The sequence below is a fragment of the Tachysurus vachellii genome, chromosome 23 (assembly GCF_030014155.1).
Source record: "Tachysurus vachellii isolate PV-2020 chromosome 23, HZAU_Pvac_v1, whole genome shotgun sequence".
Classification (NCBI taxonomy): Eukaryota; Metazoa; Chordata; class Actinopteri; order Siluriformes; family Bagridae; genus Tachysurus; species Tachysurus vachellii.
Genome location: NC_083482.1, coordinates 2,513,338 through 2,530,340, shown reverse-complemented (window position 1 = coordinate 2,530,340; position 17,003 = coordinate 2,513,338). Strand labels below are relative to the sequence as shown.

General features: G+C 41.3%; 1 protein-coding gene across 1 annotated transcript in view; it reads left to right on the top strand.

Moving 5' to 3' along the window:
- The window catches only part of rbm20 (RNA binding motif protein 20), a 43,710-nt gene continuing 26,707 nt past the window's right edge, over positions 1-17,003 (top strand). Inside the window, exon 1 of the mRNA XM_060859288.1 lies at positions 1-305. Coding sequence (XP_060715271.1) covers positions 211-305 — 95 coding nt within the window. The 5' untranslated portion in view covers positions 1-210. The remainder of the gene's footprint in view (positions 306-17,003) is intronic.

Sequence of the window (17,003 nt, the reverse complement as noted above, 5' to 3'; positions counted from 1 at the left end):
TCCAAGTTTACGAGTGTAGGCTGTGCTTTGGCTGATTTCTTCAACCTGCTGGAGTCTTTAAAGTTAAAGCGTAAAAACCCTGCCACAGCGAGCAGGAGGCTGAAGCAGACTTCGACGGGACGGAAATCCCACTCTGCTCGGTCACCATACAGGGAAGCTTTTGTTTCATATCCGACTTCTTGTTCTACAGGTAAAGAGTGGCTTCCTAGCATGAACCAGTCTTGGGACAAGAACATTTTTGAGAATGGCCAAAGTAAACAGCAGGGAAAAGTGGACACGGCACCTTCGTTCGACCACCTCCAGAGGTAAGGGAACTTTCTTTTAACCTTTTAATATTAAACACGGTGACACTGACTGGAAAGCATGTGTCTTTTATTCCAAGCTTTTTTTTTTTTTTTATTGTATTTACTGCCACGTCAAAAAATAAGTCATCTGTAAATCTGGCCAATTTCACACTTCCTCCGTTAGTGTCTGCTCTTCTGGGATATTTACAGTAACAAATTCCATTCATTCTTAAGACAATATAGAGCTTCATTAAGGTTTGGTTAATTCTGGGTCCTCTTTAGCTTGAATAGTGAAACTGTATTGAATAAGAAAACTGAATTAATGTTACATCACATTGTGCCGAGAGTTTTAGTAGGAAAGCAAAAGCAACGAGCGAAGAATTTACTCAGAACTTATCCCACTCTAGGTCGATTTTTATTTATTTGTTTATTTATTTTTTCTTTAATTTGTACGTAGGCACACTTCATTTCAATTAAATGTCTTCCCCCCCACCCCCCATTACCTGGGCAAAAAAAGTTATGATGTTTTTGAATATTTCTTATTTAAAGTCTCATCAAAAAAACAGAATGAATCAACTTCCCTGAATGATGTTGGTTTGAACAACATTGTAAAATAATGCGTTTCTTAATAAAAACACAGCAGCAACGTCTTTATTCAGCAACGCCATTCAAAATAGAGGAATTGGAGCCGTAGTCAGACGTTATCTCGATCTGTAAGTGTCCCCCAGCTGCAAGGTCTCATGTTCCACACCTTCTCCCATTGCTCCTGGTTCTCTGGTTTCCTTCAGCCTCTTGAAAAACGTGCTGGTAGGTGGATTGGCGCCTAAGTGGGATCCATTGTGATGCCCTGGTGTCCAGTCCGAGGGTGTATTCCTGCCTCACACTCATGTTCCTGAGAGGAACAACCTGACCCAGATCCACAGAGCTTAGTGATGACAATGCGTGCAGGAATTGTAGGAAATAAATAACGAAACGAACGTTACGTAAATCTAGATCTTTGACATATATATATATATATATATATATATATATATATATATATATATACGTATATATATGGTTTATATGGCTTTTTTTTATCCCTTTTACACAAGTACAAATTCACTCCACAGGTTTAGAAACGTAGTTTGATCTGGCGGAGTTTTTTTTAGGTGAAATGAAGTATGTTATCTGTTGGAAATCGAATCAGTTTCCAGATTTCATTGTTTCAAAAGTCTTCCTCGGTTTCTCTTCACCATTCTGTGGAGTAAACGGTTTTGTTTTATTGACATTACTGCTATGGCGAGTTCTTTTAGAACTATTTTAGAGCAATAAACGATGAAAGCGTTGACTTCTTGAACAGCCGAAGGTCGCGGCCTTGCTGTCTCGCTCTGTCGCAAAGCAAAGGAAAGGACGGTTAGCAAACATTTTAATGTTTGAAAACAAGTGAAAGTTTTCAATAGTCCACACCTCAAGTTCATTCATTATTACTCTTAGATAATAAGAGTATTTATATACTATATAAATATAGTATATAGCATCAGTAGATTTTATAGCATCAGGAGATTTTATAGCATCAGGAGATGTTTGATATGAAGCTGCGCTAGTGTCCGAGCAACGGTTTTCCGACCAATCGACTCGGCTCAGGATTTTATTCTCTTTATCATTTAACGGAGTTAAATTCTAAGGAAGCATTTCTTCTCACTTCACTTATGTTCTGCTCGAATAAAAATTCCTGACTTTGACATGGTGAAGATGTGTAAGGCTTCAGCTGCTGTCAACTACCAACAACTACTCTTAGTTTTACCCAAGTGTGAAGGTCTTTGTATGTTTGCTGATTTAGTGTCGCTGCCCGGAAAGTCTTCATTACTGCCTTGACATGCAGAAGCAACTGGGCTTAATCTTAATGCTAAATGGCTTCCTGGAGCTTTCTTTTTTTCTTTCCTTTTGCTCTTTGAGTACTGAAAGCTGTTTCGATGCGTTTATGCAACATGAGCGCTTTAAATGACTAGAATATCAGTTATTTTTTTCAAAAGTATTCATAATAAAAGAACGTTGTAGTTCTTTGGGAGATTATTAGTGCGATTAGTGCACGTTATTTATGTGAAATGGACGTCTTGACTAAGTACGTCCAGGTTGACGGGGCCGTTTGAGAGCCTGCTGCATGCAGCATTACAACGACCGAGCTTTACAAAACACACTAAAGTTATGTCCCACTTTCAGCACTCAGCCTTTACTGCTATATATAATACTGATAAAATCACTACGGACTCAAAGGCGCTGCACTTTACGCTAACCTTTCGTCGTAACGTTGAGCACTGAACACTGGCACTGAGCACTCGATTCGCCTGCACCCTCGCGCGAGTGTAACTGACACTGGGGACGTGTCTCCAACACTTTTTTTCAAAAGCGTATTCCATTCTGAAGCTTTCGAGCAGAAAACTGATCCTATTGATATCTAAAAAAATATGTCATGTGTGGCAGATTTACATTATGCTGCCTGTGCTTCTCAGAGGTGGGATTTGTAAAGCATGGTCCACACTAGCCATGTGATCAGTGTTGTTAAGTTAAAGGTGGGGTCTCCGTTGTTTGAAAGCCAATGTTGACATTTGAAATCACCAAAACAAACACGCCCCTAACCCAAATGGGTCCCACCCCTGTACTGATAGCTCCGCCCACACATACATACGTAACCCAGGCAACTAATGGAAAGAAATGTGTCTATCATAGCTGAAGGGAAGAACAATACGATTACAGATAAACAAACAAGCAAAAATGACACACAAGCATAATCATGTAAAGGACAAAGGCATATATTAGTTCTGTGTAACAAAGCAAAACCAACGTTACTCACCTATCGAGAAGGAAAAAAGCGCCTCGGCGTCTTAAGTAAAGTTGGTCACATATTCACAGATTGGAGTCTCCCGAGTCAATAACTCCTGAGCTAAACGCTGTTACTACACAAAACGTGGTTGTAGCTGCGTCTCTACATTACTACGATAGAAAAGAGGTGTTATTTGTGTAGTAACAGCGTTTAGCTCAGGAGTTATTGACTCAGGAAACTCCAATCTGTGAATATGTGACCAACTTCCTGCATCTTCAGTTCTCTCCAGCACTGGAAAGCTGATCCTATATTAACACGTCCTACTTCTTACCTTATCGTAAGACTTTCTTCACTTTCTTTCTTTGTTTTTATCCTCCATGTCAATGTTAAAACCGCTTTCTGCTAATATCACACATGCACACTGAACACTCTCTCTGCCCATATTGACAAGACACGCCCCTTTCTGCTCATTGGCTACACGTTAGTTTTGTTTTTGTTTTGTTTGTCGTCCCGACTCAGTTTTCTGAAGCATTTCTCAAACAACGGAGACCCCACCTTTAATGAGCCCAAGCACCAAACACCACCCAGTCAGGTGTAGATGGCATCACTGAATAAATCTTTTTCATGAGTCAAACTTAAAGTCCTTTTTTTATTATTAATGTTTTCACTTTACATCATAAATGTTCTCCATCCAGAGAAACGCAGCATGCACGTGAACCCAGGTGGATCTGCTGGACTGTTTAAAAGATGGACGTCGTTATTCCTACAGCATCTTTTATGCTGTAATTAACTGCGAAGGCGTATCAGCTGATGTCCGTGTCCCATTTCGAGCCGCATGACTCGTAGGATGAACGTAAAGAGAAACCAGAAATGTGAGCTAAGTCTTAATTACTTAACGCCCAACCTTTCTGGAGGCCTGCGCATGGTGTGAAGCAGATTATATTATGTGTGATAAGCTGTACAGTGCAGCAGAAGTGAGATGAAGCTACGCTGTCACCAATATACACGGCCGGCCGGCAGCTGGTTAAAAGGCGTCTGAGTAAACTCTAAAATTAAAGGAGTCCGAGTCCCTGTCCCTGAGCAGAACACGGCAGGGCGCCGTTTCATTCTTGAATCTGATTGGTCAGAATGCTGGCTTGGTTTCTAAAGCTCAAGTTTTTTTTTAGTTTTTTTTAATAATAATAATAAACCAGATGTTATATATGGAATTATAGGCCTCTAGTGCAGCCCATTACACACTATCCAAAGTTGCTAAAGTGTGTGTGTGTGTGTGTGTGTGAGAGAGAGACAGTGTGTGTGAGACAACACCCTTATTATCGTTATGTGTGATGTATTGTCTCGTGCCTTTCCAGCCAATAAGTGAAAAGAACCAATGTCATGGTATCACCTGCTTATTTTTAGCATGTGCATTCTACATGGCGCCCAGTAACACACACACACACGTGTACACACATTATAACACATCGCAACACACAACTTTCTTATTCCTCGTCATTTCATTCTGCCTTAGCACTTGGGTTTATTTCATTATTGAAGCTCTGGGACTGAGGGAACAGCTGAGCTCATGAAGTTTCTGGTCACTTCAAAGGCTTTCATCTGCACGCGATATTGTTTAGGGGGGGCAAGAAGAAACGGCATCAGTGACGCTTCACATGCTCTGGATAATTCTCAGACCAGCTGGGCATTTATTGCGTCCTGTATGGTGTAATCTTTGTGGCGTCACGGCCGGTTTGTCTCTCACTGTGCACTTGGAAGGAAAAATGAAGGAAACCCTAACCCTAACCCTAACCCTAACCCCTGGCCTCGGTAGTGGTCACTAGTCTGCTCAGTCACGTTTTTTATAAACAGGTCTGCAGTGTTTTAAAACTGTATCCCATTTCCTTTCTCACCTCATTTAGTGATGTAGAACTGTTCACCACACAGATCTACATCATCCTTTCATAAACAACTGAATTCTAACTCTGTGTGTGTGTGTGTGTCGTCTGGGCTGTTTTTTTTTTTTATAGCTCTTCTCTTGGCATCTGTGCTGTATTCAGATTCTCTGAGATTTCTCAGGAGAGCTCACAGCACAGTCATGCGGTAGCTTTGCGGCTAAACAAGCAGGCGATAACGATCCGATTATTATTTTTTCGTCACGAGCCAAAAGACGACCGTCGTCCTGGACGTCATTGGAAACGATTTCCGAGCTGTCAATGATTTTAAGTTAGAAAGGACTTTTCTGTGGAAGGTGTTCACGTGTATTCATATTATAGCGTAAAGATCGCAGCTCCCCGTGGTGTGTCAAGGTCCTCGTTGCTGTCTCAGGATTGGCCGGACGGTGTTTGAACATGTGGTCGTACTCACCTCCCTGAAGCTTCCGGAATGCCTGGACATAAACCCCTCTACTTTAAACTCCACAATCCCAAATGTGTCGTGACTCGGCGTCACTCCGTCCTACCTTCTGTTTATTTATTGCCTTTTACACCCTTCCTGGCCACTGGAAAGGGGTTCCTCTTGACCACACAGGTGTAAAGCACAATTTACGAGGATAAACACGTCACCCCTTTGCAGATAAAAGAGGGAGTCATAAAAGATAAAAGACACATGGTGGATATGATCCAAATGTGCAAATGTGCCTTCAGATTTACTGCCAACATTTAGTCTGTGTTAACCCCAAGAATTTCAGTGTTTTTAGTACTGATATGTTCTGTATGTTGTCACTCCTTCTAAAAGCTGAAATTGTCCAGAATAGAGATCTTCTCGGGTCTAAAGAAATGTACCCGACCCGAAGTGACCCGAATCACTTTTTACCCGAACCCGACGTGCATATTTTTTTTTTTTTTAAGAAAGACCCGACCCGAGACAAACCCGAAAAAATTAGAGTCCCCAACACGATGTCGCAAGCGGTCTTGGCAAACAGAGGAGAGGTTGGAAAAGGACTCGAGTCGATGCACACATGCGAGATACAGTAGTTCGGATCTTCTCGGGTCCGTTCGGTAAAAACACATTCATTTTAAATTACCCGAGACCCGATGCCGCTATTATTATACCCGACCCGTGTCCGAGGCACACGTGAAACCTTTAGACCCGAATCCTCTCGGGTCGGACCTCGGGTTTTCGGATCTAAGTGGACCCGTGAAGACCTCTAGTCCAGAATATCTTAACTGAGCTGCCTTGAACCATTTTTACTGTGACTGCTGTAGTGTAAGACCCACGTCCGGGGCTGGGACATAGTGTAGAAGTTTGTCCCATATAAGGGATGTGGTAACTCAGTGGTTAAGGCGTTCGACTACTGATCAGAAGGACATTGGTTCGAATCCTAGTTCCACCAAGTTGCCACTGCAGGGCCCCTGAGCAAGACCCTTAACCATCAAATTGCTCAGGTGTATAAACTGAAATAAAAATGTAAGTCACTCTGGATAAGGTGAACAGAGGCTGGTAAAATGTTGTACTTTCACCACTGTTGTACTTTCACACACACCCCACCACCACCCCAAAGATTACAGAAGAGGTCTTGTAAAGGTCTTCATTAGCTGTTAATGGACAAACCTTTCCCGTATTTAACAGCCGGCGTCTCCTGCATTCACACGCTCTCGTCTCCAGTCTTGTAAATGTCACTTTGTTAGTACACTGATACGCACGACTCTCTCCGTCTTTCGCAACCGATATCGAAGTCTGATCCTGAGTTTTTTGAGGGAGGGGTTATCGAGCACATTCCTCTGAAACCAAAGAAGTACATGTGGAGAAAACTGCATGCTGTCAGCCAGTCAATCTGCCCATCAGTCAACCGGAAAATCAGGGACGAGGGTGCAAAGTAACACCGGGGCACTAAATAACGCAATAAGGGTGAGACAGAAGAGACGCTGACGAGTGATTGAATGAGAACACTGTACGTAGGCTTGGACATGGATGTGTGATTGAATTTATGGAGCAATAAGATGAACAAATGAATAGGAACATGATATTCATGTAGTGTTCTGCTGAATAAATCTGAACCTTGCAACTTTGGCCATGAAGATGGACTTAACGTCAAGCAGAAGCAGTGTTTTAAACATGATTTATATTCTGTCTTCACCTGTTCCTGTCACTGGCATTGATAGGTTCAGTGTTGGTGAAAGACGTTTATCTTAGCAGGCCACAAATTCACAGCTTGGTGCGGTCTAGTCGCTCGCGTCTCAAACCGAAGACAATTTGCGAGGTAATTATGCCACAACGACGACACCCTATCACCACGTTGACCCGGTTTTGTCTTCCATAAAGAGGCATCTTGTTTTTTTGCTGAAATTGAACTTGCCTGTCACTGCCCTCTTGAAGCCTTCAACGACTCTCTGCCAGGTGTCCGCTTCATAAATTTTCCCAAGTGCCAGCGCCACATTCGTTGGCCAGCAGGTGTGCTTGAGGGCACGAAAGGGGTCAGTATATAGTTTTAAAGTCACTGTTTGTAATTTTAGATTTCAGCCCACGCATTCACGTTAATGGCCAGCAATGCCTGATATGCTTTTCCCGGTCACATGACCCCATGTCCCCTGCCTTGCCCATTACGCACATGCTGGGTGACCACAAAGCAGGCAACATTTTGTTGACTTGTTGACAGTTGAAAACAGGCCTGTAGGTGTCAAGACGTCCACCTCTGGTGACCGTTGGATAAATGACAACAACGCACTGGTATCAGCGCTCTTGTGTGTTTTTGTTGTCATTTCCCAGGCTTCCGAGAGGACGCTCACATGAGATATTGTCGTGAACGGGTTTCATCCGTCCACTTTTACATAACAGTGGCACGTTTATTGATGTGGAACATCCGCAAAAAGTTAGACCTTAAGTTATAGCAGAGATAAACAGTCATTGTGTGTTCCTTGCAACTACGAAACCAAAAAGTATTTGGGTTGCAGCTTTACCGCTGACTGCTAACTCGGAGACCGAAGGCTCCTTCTACGAATGTTAGATAATTAAACATCTCCTTATAGACAGCTTCACAGTGATGTGTGTATCAACGTTTACACACATTTTAGAATCCATTTCCATGGCACATTTACTGTGAATGAGCTGTTGCTTTAGATACAATAACGTTTCGGCACTCGTTAACATCTCGACTGTTGTCAGTAAATGAGGATGCCATGTTGTTTAAGGAACATAATTTCACAGAGTTCTCTCACTCACTCACTAATTTTCTACCGCTTATCCGAACTACCTTGGGTTACGGGGAGCCTGTGCCTATCTCAGGCGTCATCGGGCATCGAGGCAGGATACACCCTGGACGGAATTCCAACCCATCGCAGGGCACACACACACTCTCGTTCACTCACACACTCACACACTACGGACAATTTTCCAGAGATGCCAATCAACCTACCATGCATGTCTTTGGACCGGGGGAGGAAACCGGAGTACCCGGAGGAAACCCCCGAGGCACGGGGAGAACATGCAAACTCCACACACACAAGGTGGAGGCGGGAATCGAACCCCCAACCCTGGAGGTGTGAGGCGAACGTGCTAACCACTAAGCCACTGATTTCACAGAATTGCTTTTTTCTAAAATATTAAAAATACAGCTTGTCCTTCCACGAAGCGCTCGGCTGACAGTTCGAATAAGATTTTTCCGTAAGGAATTATGCGTTTCTGGTGTTGACGAACGAGCTTAGCTTCGTGAGGGCTTTACAGTACCTCTCCCTGCTTGTCCGTCTCTCACACTTGGGTTAGAGATATCACCTTTCTGTAATATAAAACCCAGCAGGCACGCCAAAAACTCCTCACCGTATTAGTGGTTGAATTAATGGATTCTTCGATTTTGTTAATGGCAAACAAAGACGGTGAGAATTGTTTCGAATGTTTCGCGATACGGATTGTGTTTCCGATTTGAGAAGTACAGTTCGGTTTCGGTTTAAGAAGCTGGCGTTTTCCTTCAGAGTTTTGTAGTGTAATGTGCCTCTGGGACGAGATTCCTTTTATTAGTCACTGATTGTGGGTGTGTTTCTATTGGGGCATTTACAATTTTTGACCCCTTTTCCTCATTAGCAGAAAAGCTAATTCACTGAAGGGGAAAGGATGTGTGGTGTGAAAGAGGATTGGTTTATGGGTAGTGGTGACTTTTGCTTTGTGCCATATTGTGAGCCAGTAGAGTGCAGAACCGTGGTCTTAACTAGCCAGCTAACGTGACCCTGGTCTGAAAGACTCATCAGCTGATAATGACATGGCATGAGCGATTTTAAGAGTTTGTAATTTTAATTTTCCGGAAAGTTATTTAACGTTGCATGGGGTAGTCTGACTGCTGTCCTTGTAGAGGGTGGTCTTTGGTGTAGTTTGGCTTACTGTTGGTTGTGGTGTTGGTTTTGCAATGATTGTGGTTGTTGGTTGTGTTCTGAAGAAATATCTGTCCAGTGTAACATGCTTTAGTTCCAATTTGAGCTCGCTGTTCTCTTGGTTTAGCAGACGTTAATAGAAACCATAACTATGGCCATTGTTTTCTTGGTGGTATTTATTCTGCCCAGGCTCCTTCCAGCGCTCCAGGTGTGAAGACTGGGACACGGGGTGATGGTGGTGACTCATATAGTAGTTTAGAAACAGGGTGAGTCATGTCCTCCTACAGTTCACCTTGCATAACACACACACACACACACACACACACACACACACACACTTACAGAAGTGGGTCAGATCTGCTTAGCCATCACTGCACGGATCTGAAAAAGTCTTACGTAACTCTAGATGACATACTGAACAGACACCAGATTTAGCTCTACGGACTACCTGTAATTCAGTCCACCCGCTTTTAGGCCGGCAAATATTTTTCCTTGGAATTATTTCCACCAACAGCTTTGTGAGAGCAGTTATTGTGATCCTTTATAACCTGTAGGCTGCAGTCAACTATCTATTCAGATATGTCTGTAACCTTGATTCTTGTTAACGCTACATCTCCCATTGGTCCAGGCCACTGTATTAGCTCCTAGCTCAACATGCCCTTGTCTCAGAGGAAGCCTTTATGAATTGCTAGCCATCATGAGATAAGTAGATTAATGGTGTAAAAATAGGCAATGACTGAACTGAAAGACTGTTCACAAAAGTGTGAAAGAGTAACACAAGAACTTGAGAGAGGTGTTTTTGATTTGATATTCGTCCCTCAGGAAGTATTGCTATCTATCACTATTATCATTAACTCTGTGTGTGTGTGTGTCTCTCACGATGCTCACACTCTTATCTGAGCTGCATGTTGTCTCGGGGGTCCATGGTGCCATGGCTAATGATGCAGACGATGGAGTAATGACAATGTTTGTAGTTGTAGCTGGCAGGATCTCTGCTTATATCTCTCCTTTTCCCCAGGCTTTCTATTCACACACACACAAATACACAGAGCTTAGAGGCTCGGATGTGCATCAAAATCCACTCTGGCTTATCTCTTTATAGAGCAAGGAGAAGTCTTTGTGTTGTCCTAATGGATAAACTTTCATACAGTTGGTTCATTAATAAACGAATAAATATTTCATTTGATGTCAGCACATATTAACTAATTGGACCTTTGTTACTTATTTAACCTCTTATTCGTTATCTCTATACAGCATGTGTGTTAGAAAGGTATATGAAGAGTGTGTGTGTGTGTGTGTGCAGGGAAAGTCAGATACAGCTGTCGTCAGGCTTCCGTGAGCAGACACAGAGCAGTGCTTCTTCTCCTGCATTCGCACCGGTTGATAACACGAGGCTCCACTTCACTAGAGCTAAATTAATCCTGAAGCACAACAGCTCAGCCACAGAGAGGAACAAATACGCGTACAAAAATAAAACCTACATCGTGTTTTCTCGTCTTTGTCTAGTTTTCAAGTCTTTGTTTAGTTATGCACAGGAGTTAACACGCAAGGCTAATGTCGCTCACAGCCTGCAGTTTAACGTCGTGCAAACGGCACACGTAAATCATCACACACTTATCTGGAACCGTATCGGGTTGTTCGGTATCTTTAACACACTTGTTCATGCAGTTTCTGACACTGTACGACACACTGTTTGCTATAAATACGGACAAACGGACGTCACAGAGCTAAAAACAGTCACAGCTCCGTCCGTTCTTTCTCGGCACATAGTACACACACACACAGAAAGATCAGACTCAGGTAGGAAGCGTGGCCTGACGTTTGAAGACGTATAACGTACATTAGATCTCATTCACTGCTAGTATATTGGTGTGTTTTTGAACATATGGTTAGAGGCGCATGTCATTCGACACGAGCGTGTGATGACTTAAACATGTTATAAACTCTCTTTACTACTAGCTGCAGTACCAAAGTAAAGAAGAAACCCTCAAACACCATACATTATCTGTCAGATGCCTACATTTGGAGTTAATACTATTATCGAATGATTGCATTGTGTTTATGATTCATTTTCCACTGGAGCTCTGTGTGTTGTAGCGCGTCTGCTTCAAGGTAAAAGATGCTCTTAACCACGGTTCTAACGAGCGGTTCAAGCAACGGTTCAAATTATGATCCGTGAGCTTTTCAAACACTCACTTTTGCACAAAAGTTTGCACAGAAAAAGCACTTTTTACCTCAGGGTTGTGCAGAAAAGCATCTCCAAATGTTTCTAAAAAAAACAGTTTTGAAAAAAACAATGTTGAAAAAAACATTTTGAGACGCTTTTCTGCACAACACTGAGGTAAAAAGTGCTTATTCTGTGCAAACTTTTGCGCAAAAGTGATCTGTGAGCTTTTTACACACTCACGTTTGCACAGAAAAAGCACTTTTTACCTCAGTGTTGTGCAGAAAAGCATCTCCAAATGTTTCTAAAAAAACAGTTTTGAAAAAACAATTTTGAAAAAAACATTTTGAGACACTTTTCTGCATAACACTGAGGTAAAAAGTGCTTATTCTGTGCAAACTTTTGCGCAATAGTGATCTGTGAGCTTTTTACACACTCACTTTTGCACAGAATAAGCACTTTTTACCTCAGCGTTGTGCAGAAAAGCGTCTTAAAATGTTTTGATCCCACTAACTATTATCTATAGTCGTAAATAATAAATAAATGCTCTTTATTTTATAAGACGACAAACAGATAAGAGAAAAATCACTGTTTATCCCGCTGCAGAAGTGAATGGACTTCGTACATTTGTCAGTTTGTCCAACTATTTTATATTTTTTTTCTTTCACACTCGCCTGGCTCGTCTTATCCTGCTGTGTGTAATCCATCTTTCTCAGAGACTTTCACAGCTAATCTTGTTTGGGTTCTGGGTTATGTGATGTCTAACACATTTTGGTTTCTCTGCTCCGTCCGAAGAAATGCCGTGTTTCTAACAGAAGCGTTACGGATCCATACGTTTTGCAGGAATTATACTCGAACCTTGTCGCTTGAATCGAATCCAAAATGTACAAAAAAAATCAAAAACAAATCTGAATCTAAACGATATAACAGCGTCACATTTGTTTAAAAACCCTGTAGATAAACGAATGTAGAATTAATCTACATTCAACTTATCTAAAATTATTTCACATTAAGAAGGAGGGAAAAGAAATCATTTTTAAAGAGGTGTATGGTGACATCATTTATCACAATATGAATATTATGAACATCATTGTATCAGTACTGTACGTCACTGACGTCAACATGACCGTGTTAAGACTGGACAAAGAGCTTTATCGAATAACAATAAATAATAATTTCCAATTTTTTTTTCTTTTTTTGTACAAGCAAACTTTATGTCTTACTTCTATGTGTTATTTTTATTTTATTTAATTTTTTCGCATCACCATTTCAGTAGCTATAGCTTGAGGATACGAGTCACAGCGCTATCACTTTCAGTGGCCACTGAGGGGGAAGGGAAGGGAAGGGAAGGGAAGGGAAGGGGGCAAAGGGGCATGCCCAGGCATAGTTTTCCATGTGTGGCCGAGGAGCAGGTGGACGAGGCTCTGTTACCCGATTGGCCGATGACCGCAGGTTGCTGGGCAGAGCTGCGAGGTGATTGGTTTAAATCTAATAAGTGCTGACAGATGGTAAAACGTTTCTCGGGCTCTGGGTGCTGTTGAAGCGTCATTCTGAATGATATCGGAGGTTTACGGAGGGTCAAAACTTTCTGACGGTTTTAATCTCAAAGCTGCATTTTTAAATTCATCATTTTTTTTTTTTTTTACATATTCATGTTTCACATGTTTCCCGAGTCCAATACGCTCATTCTAAAAATATTTGCATGAACATCACGAAGCTAGGAATATTCCATCTATTTTCTGTCTATTACGTTCACTCGTTCTTGTACACACACTCGACAGTAAGCAATGCCAAGGGCTCTCGAGCTCTTTTTTTTTTCCAGATCAGCTGATGAAATCGAATCTGTATTTTAGGAGATATCGCGGTCCAGTCCGATAATCCGATCCAACACAGGCGCTCTTGGATTTGAAACTCAGTAGCACAGAAGCTCAGCACGACATAACAAGAAGTTTAACGGCCTGCATTGTATCTATTTAAGATGAGTAGCTCAGGGAAAAGCTGGTAATATTCTTTACAGGGAGATGAAATTGACAGAATAAATTAAGCAGGTACATGGAGAGAGAGAGAGAGAGAGAGAGAGAGAGAGAGAGAGAGAGAAAATAACAGACTGGAAGGTGTGAGTTTACATTAACATGCCAGCTCTGACCACAGACCATGGCGTGACGTGCCGGCTAGGTTAATTCATCGGCTTCAGGCCAAACCTCCAGCCAAACAACAACAACAAGAGCCAAAAACCTGCCACCTTCAGCGCCCCATGTGCTCCAGAGCTCAGGCAAGTGACACGTTCTCTCAGCAAGCAGGGTGTACGGCATGAAGCCTTGCTTACCGACTGTCAGGGTCGGAGCTTCACCCTACACCTCCAAGCGAGCCGTGTGTGCCGCATGCTGGGTATTTACACTTCCTTTCTGCCATAACCTTGCATAAAAATCAGGCAGAATCAAAACATCCACTTTATTTGTTTGTTTCTATAGCAACAGCTCACGCCGATAGTCTCGTAGGACGGACTACGCGCGTTACGTATACAAAGAGTTGACAGAAGGAGTCTCCAGTGTCAAGTTTTCCCACATCTTTTTGTTTTGCGTGATTAACACGTTAACTAAAAGAGGAATTAAATTTTGTGTAAAGTTCAGAGAGGTTTAAAGATTCGTTTTTATTCGTTACACTCGCAGCAACCGGCATTGATTAATTTCCTATAACAGCATGAGACTTTTTTTTGTATCTATTTCTGGCTAAATTGCCTTAGATTTTTGTGTGAATTCAGACCAAGTGTGTGTGTGAGAGAGAGAGACAGAGAGAGAGAGAGAGAGAGAGAGAGAGAGAGGGTTGAGCTGTGACTTGGGCGGCGATCAGCTTGCTGTAAATTACCTCCTCCCGTCCGCAGATCACACACCGAGCAGCTAATCCAGAGCCGCTCATCGACACGCCATTCTTTTTGATAGATGACTTACTGCTTGTTGGTGTAAAGCCTTTACAACCATGTTTTGTTTTAAGCTTCAAGAACTTGAGGCTTTTATTTCCCATGCTGAAGCGCATTTAGATGGCTGGGGAACACACACACAGCATGGATGCTGAATATCTCAGCTCCATCTAGTGGATGTGCTTTTGTATCGTCCGGCTCGTTCCACGTCGTCTCCGATTTTACGTCATCGATAAACAAAGAATATGTAAATATGTCGCAGAAAGGAAGCCATGTGTAGGATTTAACATCTTCGGAAATGTCACAGTTTGGGTTTAAACTACTATATTTCAGTGACCTTGTGTCAGAATCAGAGATGTTGACAAAATCACACCATGTGTTTAGAAGGTTGTTCTATTTGGATGTGTGCAGATTGTGATGTTGACTCACTACTGAAATCGTGAAGATTCAGAAAACAAACTGGTGTGTGAACAGAGCATTCAGACAGATTTCATCCCAAATTACCAGTTCAAAATAATAGGGTGTGTGTCAGCTCTTTGACAAACGTGACAAAATAATGGCACCCTTCTGAATTCTGTGGATATTGTGAAAATATTTTTGTTGTTGTTGAGCAAATTCCTTGGAGCAGCTCACACACACACACATGCACACACAGACACACACACGCACTAACACACATTAACACACACACACCAACACACCAACACACACACACACACACACACACACACACATATATATATATATATATATATATATATATATATATATATATATATATATATATACTGTATATATATAAAATATAATATAAACAGCATAAATTGTCGCAAATAAATTGATTACATGTTTTACATTAAAAAAAAAAGATGTGAATTTTTTCATATTAGATCTCAATTTGCCATTTTAAAAAAAAAAATTGATAAATTGCAAATAATAATATGATAAATTAATTGAACAGTTTAAAGTTATTTATGTTTCTGGATGTTTTTGAACGCAATACAGCGGTTTTATCTTCACTACACGCCATAGGTAAAATGTTAAATGATATTTTAGGCCACTTTTAGTCACAGCAGCTCGAATAGCAAAGTATTTTGTCACTTTTCAGCATCGTCACTTTATATTTACTCGAACATACAGTTAGTTGTGCGAGTGTGCAGTTTTGAGTCGGAGAAGATTTAAAGCAGCTGTTGAACATTTACCAGAAGCCTAACGTGTGTTCAATGGCTGCTGCGGATTAGGAATCGACGACAGGCAGAAAGGGCTTTCAGATACACTCTGTCCACAGTTTAAACGGATGCGTTTCGTAAAATGTCACGCTGTCGCAAATGTACAATGCAGACTTGAGAGCGAGCTCTTTCTACACTGTACGCTTGGGCACGAAACAGCAATAATAGTGTTTGCTAATCCGGGTTAATAGCTACAGGTAATAAATATATACATGCTTTGTTACAATACAAAATGCTTTGTTTTATCCAACAGTAGCAGTAAAATAATAAAGGGAAAACACTTTAAAGTTGGAGTAAAGGAATAATCCTGCACTTAACACCTGGTGCATTAACACTCACGTACGTATGAGCTGATATTGAGTAAAGACGTGAATTAATCATGAATTGTTGAAGGTCTAACTTGAACTACCACAGATTTCTTATGAAACCTCCAGCTTAAGTACGTGTAGGTGTGTGTTACTTAATTCATAAAATAGTACTACAGTGAGATTGGAAGGGAAATGAGGGGAGAACGATGTACAAATGAAGGATCGGTGTTTATTATTAGTGCCTGTTTCTGTTTTATAAGGAAGGTGTGTGTGTTAGAGTGTGTGTGTGTTAGAGTGTGTGTTAGAGTGTGTGTGTGTTTTAGAGTGTGTGTGTGTTAGAGTGTGTGTTAGAGTGTGTGTTAGTGTGTGTGTGTTAGTGTGTGTGTTAGTGTGTGTGTGTGTGTGTTAGTGTGTGTGTTAGAGTATGTGTGTGTGTTAGAGTGTGTGTGTTAGAGTGAGTGTGTGTTAGAGTGTGTGTGTGTTAAAATGTGTGTGTGTTAGTGTTAGTGAGTGTGTTAGTGTGTGTGTGTGTTAGAGTGTGTGTGTTAAAATGTGTGTGTGTGTTAGTGTTAGTGAGTGTATTAGTGTGCGTTTGTGTGTGTTTGTGTGTGTGTGTATGGGTGTGTGTGTGTGTGTGTGTGCACTGCTGCATACAGCACACAACTGAATATAAGCAGCTTGAACTGATGCACGTTTTAATCGTCTTCTTTACTTCTACAGGATGTTTAGTGTATATTATATATATAATATATATGTATGTAAATATGCAGGTACTCACATGTAATTAAGATTAGTGCTTCATTATTTACTGATTAAATCAAATTGAACCTGTAATTAATATATCAAATATTTGCATTTGCACCACAAATACCTGAAACTGTTCTCCTCAGTAGAATGTGATGTGAGTCCTAATGGATTCTGAGCATCTCCTTTCCTTCTGATGATGTTTTGTAGGATTTGATCAGTATTTCATTATTATTGCAGGAATGTAATGGAAAACAGAAAAAAACAGTACGTGATATA